This window comes from Bos mutus, chromosome 13 (assembly GCF_027580195.1).
Source record: "Bos mutus isolate GX-2022 chromosome 13, NWIPB_WYAK_1.1, whole genome shotgun sequence".
Taxonomy (NCBI): domain Eukaryota; kingdom Metazoa; phylum Chordata; class Mammalia; order Artiodactyla; family Bovidae; genus Bos; species Bos mutus.
Genome location: NC_091629.1, coordinates 48,885,730 through 48,903,060, shown reverse-complemented (window position 1 = coordinate 48,903,060; position 17,331 = coordinate 48,885,730). Strand labels below are relative to the sequence as shown.

Here is a 17,331-nt window from a genome sequence, read left to right as displayed (position 1 = left end):
TTCTAGAAAAGGAACATGGCATGGGGAAGGCCAGTTGTGCTCCGCTGAAAAGCGAAAGGAAACCTAGAGTGGTATTCCAGCTTCTTGGGTTACTGTGGGCGTATTAACGGGGAAAGTCAGTACAGGGTTCAGGCTCCAGAGTCAGAAAAGCCTTGAAGGGAGTTGGGATGTAAAGGATGGGCAAGGTTTAGGTAGGTGGAAAGGAAAACAGGAAGCGAGCATCTGTGGCATAGGGCTGGAAACTTTCAGACTGAGTGGGCCAACTGAGTTGGTGGTTAAGGGAAGAAAAGGTTGCAGAGATCCAGGTGAGTCCACGAATCAAAGCCTGGTAACTGCGTCTGGACTGTGACCTGGTGGGAGTGAGGATGCACAGCCGTGTGCAGGGTGCATGGACATAGTCAGCAAGGATTCCGGCCATCTTGGCTTGAGGGCCTGGGGGAATGGTAGAAATTTAAAGGAGTTCAAACTCCAAAGGTGCACAGAATAAAATCGTCAGGACTTCATGCCTGACTGAACTGGAGCCTGAAGAGGAGCCGTCCAGAGCTTTCCTGGGAGCGGGGAGATGTCTGGCAGAAGAGGGGAACTTGAAGAATCCTCTTTGTCGTGGGTTTGTTTTTTTCAAGTGCTAATTACATTATCCTATGAGACAGGCCAGGGAGGTCTACTGAGGAGAAATCACAGAGTGAAGCTCACAGCCTCTGTGTCTTCCGAGCCCCACCCCGCTGCTTTGGTGCGAATGTTAGCAGGGGAGTTGGGCTGTGGAAGATGCCACAGGAGGGCGAGGGCATAGGGCAGGCTTGGATCTCAGGGTGGGGGTGGTTAAGGCCTCAGGGCCAAGGACTTTGGGACACTTGAAATTATGAAATTGGATGTGTTCCCAGGAATGAGATGAAGGTAGACCAGGGCCTGGGGTGGGTGGGGGAGAAAGCATTCACAGTGATGCGGGTGGGGTGGGGGCTGTGGTAAGAAGAGCAGGAATCAGCGTGGCAGGTGAAGCCTGAAGTGGGGCTGGTGGGGGGGAGTTGGGGGGATTGGGAGCGGGCAGCTTCCCTAAGGAGGAGCCTCTTAATGCAGCAGGTTGCAGAGCCTAGGGGCTGGGAGTAAGTGGGTGAAGCTTAAGTGCTTTATACTGTTTCAGGGTCAAGACTTCTGGGAGCAGGTTATGGCAACAGTTGTGAAATCTTGGGTGGTGCTCTTGATGAGAAGAAATGGAGGGAAATCGGGTAGGAGTTAGGAGAGCAGGTGTTTTCAGGACAAGAAAGGACTGAAGATGTGCGTGGGGCTGGGGAGGAGCCCTATTAAGTGTGAAGCAATGAGTAGGGTAGGAAACTTCTCACAAGTGTGAGGAATTATTGTTAGATCCCCCTGAAAGTGGAAGCCTGATCTTGAGAATAAGGGCCTGGCTTTGGAGAGGAGGAGGGAGCCCTTTCCTGAGACCAGAGATTGGAAGATGCATGGGGGGCAAGTGATGTCTGTGTTGAGGGCCAAGAGGGAAAGGAGCTCCTGATGCCCAGGGAACTTAGAGTTGATCAGCCCTTGGGGCTGGGGTGGGGAAGGGAGGGGAGCAGGCAGGTCTGTGGACAGTCCCAAAGTGTTTGAGCTCTTCCCTTGGGAGCAGCCCTCTGCTCGCTGCTCTGGTTCCGCCTGCTTCAGCCTTCTCCCACTGCATCCCACCGTGCCTTGCCCACTTGTAATTTCATGGCTGCAGTCACCATCCACGGTGATTTTGGAGCCCAAGGAAATAAAATCTGTCACTGATTCCACTTTCCCCCATCTCTTTGCCATGATCTGGATGCCATGATCTTCGTTTTTTGAATGTTGAGTTTTAAGCTAGCTTTTTCACTGTTCTCTTTTACCTTCACCAAGAGGCTCTTTAGTTCCTCTTTACTTTCTGCCATTTAAGTGGTATCATCTACATATCTGAGGCTGTTGATGCTTCTTCAGGCAGTCTTGTTTCCCGCTTGTGAGACATCCAGCCTGGCATTTCGCATGATGTACTCTGCATAGAAGTTACATAAGCAGGGTGACAATGTACAGCCTGGACATAACTCCTTTCCCAATTTTGAACCAGTCAGTGGTTCCATGTCTGGTTCTAACTGTTGCTTCTTCTCCTGAATACAGGTTTCTCAGGAGGCAGGTAAGGTGGTCTGGTATTCCCATCTCTTTAAGAATTTTCCACAGTTGTGATCCACACAGTCAAAGGCTTTAGAGTAGTCAATGAAGCAGAAGTAGATGTAGATACTTTTTTAACCCCCTGGCTTTTTCTGTGATCAAATGGAGGTCGACAATTTGATTCCTCTGCCTCTTCTAAATCCAGCTTGTACATCTGGAAGTTCTCGGTTCATGTACTATTGAAGCCTAGTTTGAAGGATTTTTGAGCATTACCTTGCTAGTGTGTGAAATGAGCCCTAGTCTACTCCCTCACCCCACCTGGGTGTTAACCACCCCTCACAGGTTTTCTGTGGCTTCCAAGGGACTTCCCTTGAGCCATGCTGCTAAGCCCAAGCTCAGAGCCTGCCCAGGTCAAGGGCCTCTGTACCTCTATTGAGGGGAGAAAAGAGATCCTGGCTGGGGAATTTCCAGGAAGAGAATCTTCTAGCGCTGACCTGTAATGTCAAAAAGTGATAGAACACAATGTGAGCACTAGAAGGGATTTGGAGACCTCCAGCCCAGCCTCCTCTTGCTCTATAGATGGGAGGCTGGGGCCTGGAGAGGCTCACTCAGGGTTTCACAGTCAAGAACCAGAACCCCAACCTGTGTGGGCTTGCTTCCTCCCTCTTTTTCTCTCATCCTGCAGCCAGAAACAGCTCCTCCACTTCCCAGTCACCATCTGAGAAAGAACCAGCCACAGGGCTGTACTCTAATTGGGGATGGAGGATAGGACGTGGTTTGTCTCAGTTTCCAGAGTGGCTCATGAGCTATAAACCCCAAGCAATGGGTTCATACCTCGGCTTACTCTGTGGCTTATAATTACCTATGAGTCTGCCTTCCTTGCCAAACTGAGTTCCTTCAGGGCACAGACCATGCCTTACTCATCTTTGGGACCACAGTGCTGGCCTAAAGTAGGCATTAAATACATGTTGGGTAGACTGGATGGGCAGAGGGTGAGGGGATGGGCTGGGCTGGGGAGGAAGGGGTGGCTGGGCCAATGATGTTGGGGCAAGGTGGCAGGGAACCCCTGGCCGTCCAGTGGTTAGGACTCTCTGCTTTCAATCTCTGATCTAAGAACTAAGATCCCACAAGATGTGGGGTTTGGCAAAAAAAAAAAAACAGTTGAAGACTTAAGAGATCAATAGATAATATTTCTTTTTTGAGAAATAAGAGGTGGAGGTGTCTCTTATTTGGAGGCATTCTGTTTTGGAAAGGTGGTTGTGTCTGGGTCTAGACTGTGGATGCTGTGATGATGGGGTCTCAGCCTTTCCCCCCATCCTTTCCTCCACCCCCTCTACCTATCTGTCCACATACCCCATCCCACCTGTCCTCATTCATGTTTCCTTCAAGGGAGAGAATTCCCAACTCCCCTCTCCTGGAGGCGAAGTGTGAGAGAACCACTGCGGAATCCTCCCCGGCTCCACCCTCCGCAGAGAAGGAGAATGATTTGTCTTTCATTCAAAGACAAAATGGTGTCTTTACCAGTTCCTTTTTTATATTTATTTATTTTTGGCTGTGCTGGGTCTTCGTTGCTACACAGGCTTTTCTCTAGTTGCGGCGAGTGGGGGCTACTCTTCGTTGAGGTGTGTGGGCTTCTCCTTGCGGTGGCTTCTCGTTGCAGAGCACGGGCTACAGAGCACAGGCTCAATAGTTGTGGCGCATGGGCTTAGTTCCTCTGTGACATGTGGGATCTTCCTCCATCAGGGATCGAATCTGTGTCTCCTGCATTGGCAGGTGTATTCTTTACCACTGAGCCGCCAGGGAGACCCCTACCGGTACTTCTGATAAAGCTGATTGGAGAACATAGCTTTTGCTCTCTGGCCAAATGAACTTTCTAATATCTTCCCCAAACTTAAACATGCACACCCCTGCCCACGCCCCCCAAAGAGAGTAGACCTCTCTCCCTTGTGGGGACAGAACCTCCTCTGGAATTTTACCATGTAGATCAGTAGAGAATATGCTACTTTTGTGGAACCGAGAGAGAGAGACAGAGAAACCCAGAAATATCTGAGCCCAGCTCCGTCCCTCAGCCACCACGTGGACAAATCATTCCCCTTCTCTGTGGAGGGTGGAGCCGGCGAGGATTCAGGAGTGGTCCTCTCACACTTCGCCTCCAGGAGAGGGCAGTGGGAAACATTTCCTGAAGGAAACATGAATGGGGACTGGGATGGAATACGTGGATGGATGGGTAGAGGGGGTGGAGGGAAAGATGTGGGGGAAAGGCTGAGACCCCATCATCACAGCATCCACAGTCTAGACCCAGACACAACCACCTTTCCAAAACAGAATACCAGAATCCTTATTCCTTGTGATGGCGCTTGCCTGGCATGCATGTGCGTATGCAGAGTGGAGAGAGGACCTTGCCTCCTGTGAGCTGGGATCAGGCCAAATCTCAGAACCACACTCCACTGACACGGCCCAGGGTCACATTCACCATCAGGACTGGCCTTTGGTCTGGAGAGGCTCACCAGGAGGAGCTCCTCTGATGTTGATTTGTTTGTTGTCAGGCCTTCCCAGAGCCTCTGTCCCTTCATGGCTGCAAAGACTCTAAACCAGCATGTCCCGAGCTCCTCATCCTCCTCCCAGTCAGGCCCCTGACACAGGGAGTCCACTTATTCCTCTCGACAACCTGGTGAAGGAGACGGTGTTGGCCCCATCCTACAGATCAAGCCTCCGTGACTCAGTGCTCATCTCACCCATTAAGTGCCAGAGCCAGTGTGGCCTCCGGAGACCTTCGTGGTGCCCCAGAGCAGCTAAACCACAGCATCTGGCTTGTTGCTGGGACTCTGGTGCTTTGGGCCACTCTTCCCCCCATCCCCCCACCACTGCACCCAGTTCCTTCAACAAGCCTGTCCCTGCCCCTCTAGTCCTCCAGCCTGGCATGCTCAGCCCACCACTCCACACATCTTGAAATCTTTCCCATCTAATTCCCAGCACAAGCCAGTCTGGGAATCTTCACAACTCGTCCCTGTGTCTAGCTCTTAGCTTTGCCTTGATTCAAGAGATTTGGGGGACTTACCTGGTGGTCCAGTAGTAAAGAATCTGCCTTCCAATACAGGGAACATGGGTTTGATCCCTGGTGGGGAAACTAAGATCCCAAATGCCATAGAGCAACTAAGGCCTCGCCCTGCAACTACTGAGTCCACGCACCTCAACTAGAGACTCCGCGTGCTGCGACTAGAGAAGCCTCTGTGCTGCAACAGAGTCCACATGATACAACTAAGACCCAACACAGCCTAATTAATTATTTTTTTTTAAAAAGAGAGATTTGGGCATACTCTGGCTCCCCTCCCAGCCCTGGCTGCTCCTTCCAGGAATCTTGTCCTCTCTGACCCAGAGGTGCCCCAGTAAAGGTGTGTGGCCATGTTGGCATCAGAGCTGTTTGCAACTGGAGGGCTGCAGCCCAGCCTCTGCTCCCACCACCCAAACAGGACATTCACCTGCCCAGGCACCACTCAGCTTGTAAGAGAGAACAGACAAGGCTAAATAGCCCCCAGGATGGTAGAATGATGCCAGGCAGACGCCTGACACACCTCCTGGACAGGAAGATCTTCTTCTTCCTCTTAATAATAGTTATTAAGGAGCCTGTTCCCGACACACTGTGGCCAGGTCTGGGCTTAGCTATCCACATGGCTCTCATCACCCTGGGTCCCCACCCCAGGCTCAGCCCCAAGGCTAGGATCTACCTGTCTACCCTCCCACTGCCCTTTACCCACTCGAGAGGGTGAGTGGTTCTGCAGCCCTGGGGAATCTGGTTTGATTTACATGCTTTTATGGCTTGGCCAATAAGTTCATTAGGGGTTTTCCATAAGATGTAATGGAAAAATCCAAATGAACATTTTGGCCAATCCAATATTATCAGGGTATCAGGGATCCCTTGGAGCCCTTTTCAGCTCAGTCTTCCTATCCTGGCCCTTCTCAGCTGAGTTCCCTTTGCAGACACTTAGGCCCATGGTCTAATGTTAGGGTCAAAGAGCACCCCCACTGCCAGATGCTCATACACGCAGATGTGCACCCACACACACACACACGAGAGCACACACAGATGCGCATGTAGGTAAACACACTGATGTGCAGCTAAGGCAGCCAAGCAGATGCACAAGCATCACAGATAGATGGCATGCACAGGTACAGCTGTGTGTAGGTACAGTGTACAGGCACACCTCACTTTATTGCACTTCGCTGTATTGTGCTTTGCAGATATTGCATTTTTTACCAACTGAATCTTTGTGGCAACCCTGAGTTCTCAGATGATGGTTAGCATTTTTTGGCAATAAAGTATATTTTAAAACTTTTTTTTTTGTCCCTGTCATGCAGCAAGTGGGACCTTAGTTCCCCACCCAGGGATGGAAACTTCACCCCCTGCAGTGGGATCCCTGAGTCTTAACCACTGGGCCCCCAGGGAAGTCCCAGCAATAAAGTATTTTAAAATTAAGATATGTATTTTTTTAGACATACTGCTATTGCACACAATAGACTACAATGTAGTATGAACATAACTTCTGTATGAACTGGGAAGCCAAAAAATTTGTGTGATTCACTTTATTGAGATATTTCCTGCATTACAGTGGTCTGTAATAAATGGTCCGAACTCATAATATCTCTGAGGCATGTTTGTATATGTTGAGCCATATGAAATGTGAAATTGCCAATATTCGGTGGTTTTTTTACTTACAGAAGTGGAATCTAATACAAATGTGGGCATGGAGGGAAATATATATATAAAAATATAGAGCCAAATTTTTACACCCATGTTCAAGCAGCATTATTCACAGTAGCCAAAAGGCAGAAACAATTCAAGTGTCTATCAGTGGGTAAGTGGATAAACAATATGGTATGTATACGCAGTGGAATATTATTCGGCCTTTAAAAAGAAGGAAGTTCTGTCACACATGGTCGAACATTAGTGAACTTTGAGGATATCATGCTAGGTGAAATATGCCAGTCATAAAAAGACGAAGACTGTATGATTCCACTTACATGAGATACCTGCTGCTGCTGCTAAGTCACTTCAGTCGTGTCCGACTCTGTGTGACCCCATAGAAGGCAGCCCACCAAGGCTCCCCTGTCCCTGGGATTCTCCAGGCAAGAACACTGGAGTGAGTTGCCATTTCCTTCTCCAATGCATGAAAGTGAAAAGTGAAAGTGAAATCACTCAGTCGTGTCCGACTCTGTGCGACCCCATAGACAGCAGCCCACCAGGCTCCTCCGTCCATGGGAGTTTCCAGGCAAGAGTACTGGAGTGGGGTGCCATTGCCTTCTCCGCATGAGATACCTAGAGTAGTCAAATTCATAGAGTTAGAAAGTAGAGTGGTAGGGGAACTTCCCTGCTGGTCCAGTGGCTAAGATGCTGTATTCCCAATACACGGGGCCTGGGTTCGATCCCTGGTCAGGGAACTAGATCCCACATGCCACAACTAAGATCTGGTGCAGCCTAAAAAATTAAAAACAAGAAAAAAAGAAAGTAGAGTGATGGCTATCAGGGGCTGGGAGAGAGAGAGGAAGGTACTAAGCCTTTTATAGGGACAGAATTTCAGTTGTGGAAGATGGAAAAAGTTCTGGCAATGGATGGTGGTGATAGTTGCATACCTGTGTGGGTGAACCACTGAACTACATACTTAAAAATAGTTAGATGAGGGACTTTCTCTGGGAGTTCAGTGGCTAAGACTCCAGCTCCCAATGCAGAGGCCCTGGGTTTGATCCCTGGTCAGGGAACTAGATCCCACATGCCACAACTAAGACCCCAGTGCAGTCAAATAAATTTTAAAAATAAATTTAAAAAAACATTTAAGATGGTAAACTTTATATTAATTAAAAATGATTTTTAAAAAGAGCCAAAAATATGTATCATCAGGTCGATATGTACACCACCAAGGGATAAACCACAGAAACTCAACACCACCGAAACATGCCTGCTCCCCTCCCAATAGTGCTTCTCTGACCCAGATAAGGCCCCTGCTCCCCCCTCAACAGATCTAACAGAGATAAGGCCCTAATGAAGGCCCTGCCACCCTGGCTACCCCTACAGCTTATTACCTTCCCACGGTCTGGCTCTGCTTACTCACCCCCCACCCATCACTCAGCCTCCCACCTCCAGGGGAGGGCCTCCTTTTATTTTTTTGGCTGCACAGCATGGCACACGGGATCTTAGTCCTGCAACTAAGGATCAAACCTGTGTCCTATGGACACAGAGGAACCTCTGTCTGGTCTGGGCATGACCACAGACCAGTTGAAGCAAGTGCAGCCAGCACTAAACAGGGTCATGAGACACGGCCTGAGTCTCCTGCTGTCCTGGCCATCCTCACTGGACCTTGTCCCTCCACAGAAAGGTGGTGCCTCGGGCTGGCACTGTGCACTGCTGCGACCACTCCTGCCCGACCTGCCTCCCCAGTGAGCTGCCATCTGCTGACTCCTTTTCTCCAGCACAAGGCCTCTCACCCTGCCCTGAGGGCTCTGGGACTTCGGTCCTTGATGGTGGCAGAAAACAGAAACTTGCCTCCAGACCTGTTTGCCTCCGAACCATGCAACATGTGCCCTGAGCCTCTCAAACAACTTTCTCATAACGATTAAAAAATTTTCAATTTTATTTAGTTTTGGCTGTGCTGGGTCTTCGTTGCTTTGCATGGGCCTTCTCTAGTTGCGGCGAGCAGGGGCTACTCTAATTGCGGTGCTCCAGCTTCTCATTGTGCTCCTGCTGTGGAGCAATGGCTCTAAGCACACGGGCTTCAGTAGGTGCAACCCACAGGCTCGGTAGTTACTGCTTGCGGGCTCTAGAGCACAGGCTCAGTAGTTAATGGCTCACAGGCTTAGTTGCTCCATGGCATGTGGAATCTTCCGGACCAGGGATCAAACCCATGTCCCCTGCATGGGCAGGCAGATTCTTATTCACTGAGCCACCAGAGAAGCCCATAATCATTTAATATCCAGCCCCTGAGGAGGGTTAGGGTTAGAGTTAGGGTCTGGCCCCACCAGGTCAAGAGCTTTCTCGGAGTTAAGCTTGTTGGAAACAGCCATCTGAACAGAATTTTTCCGGAGTGGGACAGCATTTTTCACCGGGACTCTGGAAGGTCAGGGTTTGGAGGAAACTGCTAGGAGCCTGGCGGGGAAGGAGCAGGTGATGCTGGGGTGGGGCTGAGGTGGGTGGGGAAGGAGAGTGTGCTGAGGGCCTGCCTTTCTCTGGGCAGGCGAGTCCCAACAGCAGGCAGACAGGTGAGGCTGACCTGACAGGTTCCTGAGGCCGGGGGCAAAGGGGTGGAGCATGGCTCTGACATAGGGTGACAACAGGCCCGGGGCCCTGCCACACAGGGCAGGCGGGGCAGCAGGCAGGCCTGCTGGGATCTTCTTCCTGCCGTGGCCAGCCCAGGGTGCAGACCATGGAGCCCGCTGGAGGGTGAGAGGAGCCGGTGGGCAGGCGTGTTCGGAGGCCTGGGGCCTGGGGGCCTGGTGCCCAAAGCATGGCGGGGCCCCTGAGGAGCCGGGTGGACGAGCTGAAGCGACCCTGGTGGCGGGAGAGCTCCCCACTGGTGCTGCAGCACAGCGAGGCAGCCCGGCTGGCAGCCGACGCCCTCCTGGAGCGGGGCGAGGATGCCTACTTGAGGGTCATCTCCGAGGAGCGGGAGCTGCCCTTTCTGAGTGCCCTGGATATGGAATACATGACCAGCCATGCACGCGGGGGCCCGGAGCTCGGCGAGGCCCAGGGACCTGAGGCCTTGGGGCCTGACCGCCTCAGCCTGCACTCCGAAGTCACCTCGGGCACATACTTCCCCCTGGCCTCCGACATAGACCCTCCGGACCTGGACTTGGGTTGGCCCGAGGTGCCACATGCCACGGGCTTCAGCCCTACGCAGGCTGTGGTCCACTTCCAGCGGGACAAAGCCAAGAGCATCAAGGACCTTCTGCGTTTCCTCTTCAGCCAGGCCCGCACGGTAAGGGCCCCATCTCTTCAGACACCCATTTCACAGATATGGAAACTGAGGCCCAGGGAGAGAAAGGGACCAGCACGCAAGGCCACCCAGCAGCTTGGGGCAGCACTGGGACAAGAACCTCTGTGCCCTATCAGATCACAAGCTCCTAGAGGTTTTATTTACCTTGGTAATCCCTTGGTGGGCTTCCCTGGTGGCTCAGATGGTAAAGAATCTGCCTGCAATGTGGGAGACCTGGGTTCAATCCCTGATTTGGGAGGATCCCCTGGAGGAGGGAAAGGCAACCCACTCCAATATTCTTGCCTGGGAAATCCCATGGGCAGAGGGGCCTGATGGGGTACAGTCCATGGGGTCGCAAAAGAGTCAGACATGACTGAGCAACGAAGCACAGCACAGCACAATCCCTTGGCACTCGGGGACATTATGGATAAGCTTAGAACAGGGGATGGGCCTCAGAGATACCACAAACACCCAGAAAACAGGTACAAAGGGGTGCTCATTGCAGAGAGGAATCCTCTCTCTTCTGGGGGAGAGGGTCCATGGCTCCCATCAGATTTTCAGAAAGATCTATGATCCTAAGACAAAGAGCCCCAACCTCGGTGAGCATCTGAGCCACCCCCTTGACTTACAGAGGAGCAAACTGAGGCCAGGGAGGGGATGGTACTCACTCAGGGAGGTCCAGTCCATTGGTGAAATGGAGCCAGGGCTCAGGTAGAGGAAAGAGTTCTAGACTCAGGCCCCAAGACTGAGGCACAGCCCTGACGTATGGCCCCAACCACGCCTTGCCCTTTGTGTACCGTGTCTCCCCTGGCCTGAATCAGGGGAAGGGGCACTGGAGCCTGGGCCTCCACTTGGCCTTGAAGGCTGGGCTTTTAGCTCTGCACCCAAAGGAAGGAGGAGAGGAGGCTGCTGGGCTCAGGGATGGGGAGCAGGGGCTCAGGAGAAAGGGAAACGGGGGAGGGCAGGTAGGGGTGCTAGTGCGGGAGGGCTGTAGCCACAGACTAGCACAGCCTCACTCCTGGAGCCCAGAATCAGATGACCCCAGGCAGGGTTTGAGGCAGGTTAGCCCCAGTGCCCTGGCCAGGGGAGCAGCCTGCAGGGAGCCCACTGCAGATGTTAGGAGCCAGGATGCTGAGACCTACCGGGACCTCCAGAGCCTCCCTGACAAGTCTCCCTACGCCCCAGGCAGGGGAGGGCAGGGCCTGATTGGCAGCGGGAATGGGGTTATTAGTGAGTGGCTGCTGTCATCACTTCTGCCCCTTTGATCTTTCTTGCTTGTCCTCCCCCCTGACCCCCATCACTATTCCTGGCCAGACCTGTGCCATGGACCAGGGCATCCCTCAATGCTTTGGTTCCTCGCATTTAGACCCTCTGCCTCTGGGCCAGTGGAAGCCAGGCTTCCACTCTGGGCTGTCACTGACTCTCGGTGACCTTAGGAAGTGCTTCCTCTCCCTGTGGCCCAAGGTCCTTGTTTATTAAGGAAGCAGCAGGAAAGGATCGTTTATTGAGCTTCAGTTGCGTGTTGAGGCTTTTCACATTTGATTCTCCATAACTCAGAGAGGTAGCTATCTTTATCTCCATTTAACAGATGAGGAAGTCAAGGCACTCAGAGGTGAAGGAACTCACCCAAGGCTGTGTCACTAGGAAGTGGCAGAGTGCAGGTTTGAACCCAGTTCTGTCTGGCTCCAGAACTGGAGTGCTTAGCTCTGCACCTGCTGCCTCTCAACCTGGAGAACTGGGAGGGGAGGTTCTCACAGCGGACAGTGAGCAGAAAACTTGGTCCCAGTTGGTATGGGTAGAAAAAGTCACAGCAACCTCTGCAGTTTCACAGAGGAACAGATGGGTCTGGCAAAGGGGACCAAAGACCCTGGTCACTGCCTGTAGCTCTGATCCATGACAAGGGAGCCTCACAGTCACAGAGTGACAGCTGGAGCTAGGGGGCAGGTAGTGTGAGGTGCTGGCCTGGGAACTGGGGGCTGGTTTCTGCTTCTGACTCTTTCCCTCTCTGGGCATCATTCCTCACTTATGTAGAGGAGACCTTCAGACTAGTGCAGCTGATCCACGGACCTCTGAGAATCTGACAACAGATAAAGAAATTGTGCTTAGATAAATGCAAACAAAAACTTTCAAACATCCAATAAAAATCATTTAAAAAAAACCCCCCACAAACCTTTCAAACAGCCTTCTGGGCTTCAAGACAGTGAAACCTCCCTCTTTCTAAGTCAAAACCCCCCAGGCTGGGTCACCACTAAGAGCCCTCCCAGTTCAGATGGTCTCACAGGCTCTGGTCTCCTGCTTTTCAGTCCAGTGCCTGTTTCCTGGGATCTAGCCCCTGCCCCCGGGCAGGGCTGAGTTCCCCCTCCCTCCCCAGGTGGTGGCTGTCGTGATGGACATATTCACTGACATGGAGCTTCTGTGTGACCTCATGGAGGCCTCGGGCCGGCGCGGCATCCCCGTCTACCTGCTCCTGGCCCAGCAGCACCTGAGGCACTTCCTGGAGATGTGCTACAAGATGGACCTCAACGGAGGGCACCTGCCGGTCAGCGAGGGATGGAGCAGGAGCCGGGGCATGGGGTGGGCTGGTCCATGAGCACTGGGAGTCAATGGGAGGGGGGCCGGCTTCTCTTAGCTCTTTCCGGTCAGAGACTCCATGGGAGTTAGACATGGCTTGAGCCCCGATCTCTCAAGGTCACCCCCAACCCCCTTCCCTCCTTGGCTCAGAACATGCGTGTACGGAGCACATGTGGGGACACATATTGCAGCAAGGCAGGCCGCCGCTTCACGGGGCAGGCCCTAGAGAAGTTTGTCATCATCGACTGTGAGCAGGTGGTGGCGGGCAGCTACAGGTGAGTGAGTGGGATGGGGGGTGCACCGGGGGCTGGGCCATGGGCTGCTGAGGCTGCCTGGGAGCTGGCAGCTTTGACTTGCCCGTCTTTCATCATGGACTGAGCAGCCGCCTAATGTCAGGCATGGTGCAGGCCCAGCGGCCAGTGTGGGGAGCAAGAGAGCCCAGGGCTGGGCCCTGGAGAAACTCACTCTGTGGAAGGATCACTGTAATGCTCCAGCACAGAAAATGTTGTTGTTGTTTAGTTGCTAAGTTGTGTCCGACTCTTTGCGACCCCGTGGACTATAGCACACCAGGCTGCTCTGTCCACAGGCTTCTCCAGGCAAGAATACTGGAGTGGGTTGCCATTTCCTTTTCCGGGGGAATCTTCCTGACCCAGGGATTGAACCTGTGTCTCCTGTCTTGGCAGGCGGATTCTTTACTGCTGAGCCACCAGGGAAGCCTAGAAAATATTGGTGTTGGCCAAAAAGTTTCATTCAGGCTTTCCTGTACCATCCTATGGAAAAAGCTGAATGAACTTTCTGGCCAACCAATAACTCTTGCACCTTGGAACTGGAGGGACTTCAGGGAACCTAGCCCTCGGTCCATTTTACAGATGGGGAAGTTGAGGCTGTGACGGGAAACCGTGTGTCCAAGTCCACTAAGCCGAGCAGCAGAGATTCTGGAGTCAGAGCTCTGCTCTTCACTTGGGCCCTCGCGGTGGTGGCGGTGGCGGTTTTGTCTTCCTCCCCTGGTTGTGACTCTTGCCTGGTCCCAAGGGCCTGCACTTTGCCTCCTGACCCTGACTCTCTGCCCCCAGCTTCACCTGGCTTTGCAGCCAGGCCCACACGAGCATGGTGCTGCAGCTGAGGGGCCGCATTGTGGAAGACTTTGACCGGGAGTTTCGCTGTCTTTATGCCGAGTCCCGGCCGGTGGAGGGATTCTGCGGAGGTGAAGATCCCCCGTCCCCCAGGGCACCGTGCCCTCCCCCAGTGGCCTTGGCTTTTGGGCCAGGAGTTCCCAGCACCACATCCTCATCACCCTCCAGCACCAGCCTCAGCAGCATCAAACGCTCACCTCGCATGGGCCACTCGTACCTCGCTCTGCCAGGAGGTGGTGACCGCACTGACACGGGTGTGGGGTCCTCATCCCCCGGCCCTACCCGCTGTGAGGCCGATGGCCAGCCCTCCCTGCAACGCCAGCTGTCAGACCCTAACCACGGCCCACTGCTAGGGCCCTACAGGGCCAACCTGAGCAAGCTGGGGGCGTCCCCCTGGTGCCAGTCTTCCCCTGCCCTCAACCACAATAGCACCAGCCCCGTGACCCTGGGAGGGGGGTCACCCCTGCTTGCTTGCTCTCGCCCTCTCCTCCCCTTTCCCTGGAGTGTCTCAGCTCTGCCCCGATTACCAGAGAATGGGGTCCCAGGAAGCCAGGAGCCTAGGCGCTCACGGGGCCGCTGGGTACCCAGCACAGCCCTGGAGACATTGGAGGAGAACAAGGCATCTCTGAGTCAGAGCCATGGCCAGCTGGATCTCCTTGTTCCCTTCTCCAGAGCACGAGAAGCAGGAGGCCCTGATTTGGGGGTGGCCCGCAACTCAGGCTCTCTTTGGCCTGGTGAGCAGGCCTCAGAGGACAGGAGGTTGGCTCCAAATCAGAGATACAACCAACTGGATTTCCTGCCCCAGGCCCAGGGTGCCAGGGGAACCCCTGAGTCAGGCTCACCCAAGGTTGGCAGTTGGACCCCAGAGGATAAGAGGCTGTCCGCAAACCACAGCCATGGCCAATTGGACCTCCTGGTGCAGTTCCCCCAGCCTGGGGGCTCCAGAGTGCCCCTTGAAGCCAACTCTCCGGCCAGGGCTGGCAAGCAGCGTCCAGATGAACGACGGCAGACCCTGGGCCACAGCCAGCTGGATCTCATCACAAAGTTTGGTCCACTCCGGGGTGAGGGGCCTGAGCCCAGTGAACTCCCTAGGCCGAGCCCTGCTCAAAAAGCTGGAGTGGACTTGGGGGAGGAGAAGCGGCGGACGCTGGGCCACAGCCAGCTGGACCTCATCACCAAGTATCATCAGTTGCAGGGCGCCAGGCAGGGACCTGAGCCCAGCCTCTCCGGGGGCCCTGCGGGTGGCCAGCGCAACGGCAACAGCAATGGCCTGTCTGAGGATGAGAAACGGCGGACCCTGGGCCATAGCAAACTGGACCTCATCACTAAGTACAACAAGTCCAAGTTCAAGTTGCTCCGAAGCCGCTTTGAGACCTAGTTGTGCTCCCAGAAAGGGACATGTCTGTCTTCCACCTACTGTGACCAGATTTGTTCAGGTCCCAGACTCTGGGGAGGAAGCTCGGGTAGGAACTGTATGGGGAGAGGGATCTAGAAGCCCAGGTTAGACATTCCCGGGGCTCGGGATTCTTGTTCATATACGCACATGTGCACACATGGGAAAATGGAATTTACAGTTACCGGCACTTGCCACTTGCCACTGTGCTGGGCCCTCCATACCGGTTACTTCTCATCATTCATCCTCACTCACAATACCCTACAAGATAGATTCTGGTAGGTATACAATTCTAGGACCATAGGTATCATCTTTCCTATAATATAAATATGGAAGCTGAGACCTAGCGAGTTTGATGACTTGCTTGGAATCAGGTTCAAGTAACTAATGGGGCTCAAATCTTTATTTCTTAAGATTGTGTTTTTGCACAGACGGGATACACAATATCAATAGTTCCCATGTTCTCATACACACAAAATCCATATATCATAGAGGTGCCCCAAATACCTGCAGAATGTACACTGCACACTGACAAGGTTCACACCCACAGACACGGTCCATGTGATAAACCAGAACACTCAGGATTCTAGTTACAGTTACTCAATAAATGTCACTTGGCTAAATGAATCCAGGACACATTCAGTGCACACTGTAGACCCCTCAGGATCCACAGACTATAAATATGCACTTAAGCACACACACACACACACACACATACACACTCATGGGCAGGCATGTACCATCCAACAACTTTTTCTACCTAAAGCTGTGTATCCAGTCCTGTGCTGGACATCCAACAGGGCTCCCAGTCCCTGGAAAACAAGGATTCAGTGCATAAATCATTGGTGTTTCTAATGAAAGGCTAACCAGTGACAGAAGGTGGTAGAGAATGAAGGCCAGAGAGCGGCGGTGATGATGGAGTGGTGAGAAAAGTTTCTTAGAGGAGGCAGTCTTTGAGCCAAAACTTGAAGGGTGGGAAGGACTTGGATAGATGGAAGTGAGATTTAGAGGAATTCCTGGGAGAGGGAACCAGGTGAAGAGAGACCAGGGAGAGGGCTGAGGGAGTGGGTCTGAGATGAACTGCAGAGGATGGACAGGACACGGATACTCAGACTCTAACACACACACACATATACACAATCATCTTGCTTAGTGTCACCAGAAGTATAGGCTGTCAGATGTGGGTCCCTCTCCTGAGTTGCGGCCTGCCTGGGAGTGTATTTCTGATACAAATCAATAAACGCAGACAAGCTCCGACCCAGAGGCTGCCTGGTGTATTCTGAGAAGGCCGAGTTACGACTATGCAGGTGAGGGGCAGGGGAAATGCACCCTTCGGGCCTTTCCCTGGAGGAAAGTGGATTATGGCTGTAGGAGGGTGGGGGTGGCAGGGCCAGGGTAAGAAAGGGGTTCCAAGCTTCTCTCTGCTCTCACTGAGAGTGACATCCTGAGAGACCCTGGGGCTTTTGTTCAAAGTGTGGGCCAAGTTCATCCGTCCACCAGAGCGTGTATCTTGACTGCCACCATCTGTGGGTGGGGTGGGATGGTGGCAGAAATTGGCCTGCTGAGTGTGATCAAGCCTGTGCAAAGGGCACAAGTGGAAGCCATCAGCCCCCAGACCCTTGCCCACTCTGGACGGCCCCCCCGTCCCCGCCCCCCGACACTCTGCTTCATCCACCGTCCTCTCTCCAATACCTTCTTCAGTATGATGATTTCCTTTACTTCTCTGGCTGTGCCTCCTCCTCCAGCCTCTGGCACGTCTCACTTCTCCCTAATGGACACTTTCTCCATGAATGACCTCATCCACCCCAGGCTTCGGCCCCACATCTCAGCCCTTCAGTCTCCCCTGGGCTCCAGATTCAGCCTGGAAATCTGTCCCGTACCTTACTCTGTCCCTCACCTCCCCCACACCTTCTCTTCCTCCCTAGGCTTAACTTCAATACATATATCTCCAGCATCAACCCATCTTTTGCGAGACATCCTGGCTCCTCCATTCTGATACCTCACATCCAACCAGCACAAGTCTCTGTCAGTTGTTCCTCCTACAAAGCTCCCGATTGAATGAATGAATAAAAGAGTGAATGAAAAGCTTTCTGGAGGCGGGGCCAGGAGCGGGTCTGGACCGGATCGCTTACAACCATAGAGTAGGCGCAGGGGTTGGGAG

General features: G+C 53.1%; 1 protein-coding gene across 1 annotated transcript; it reads left to right on the top strand.

Annotated features, from left to right (window-relative positions):
• The first annotated feature begins 4,708 nt into the window (after positions 1-4,708).
• Positions 4,709-15,333, top strand: FAM83C (family with sequence similarity 83 member C). Its single transcript, XM_005900420.3, has 5 exons — positions 4,709-4,890; positions 9,563-10,076; positions 12,445-12,612; positions 12,795-12,919; positions 13,718-15,333. The coding sequence occupies exons 1-5, from the start codon at positions 4,709-4,711 to the stop codon at positions 15,153-15,155; spliced, it is 2,427 nt and encodes an 808-aa protein (XP_005900482.2). The 3' UTR covers positions 15,156-15,333.
• Positions 15,334-17,331: the final 1,998 nt, after the last annotated feature.

Coding starts and splice junctions, on each gene's coding strand:
- FAM83C (XM_005900420.3), top strand. CDS start 4,709: ATGTCCCGAGCTCCTCATCCTCCTCCCAGTCAGGCCCCTGACACAGGG. Junction 12,613..12,794: donor TCAACGGAGGGCACCTGCCG/GTCAGCGAGGGA, acceptor TCCTTGGCTCAG/AACATGCGTGTACGGAGCAC. Junction 12,920..13,717: donor GTGGTGGCGGGCAGCTACAG/GTGAGTGAGTGG, acceptor CTCTGCCCCCAG/CTTCACCTGGCTTTGCAGCC.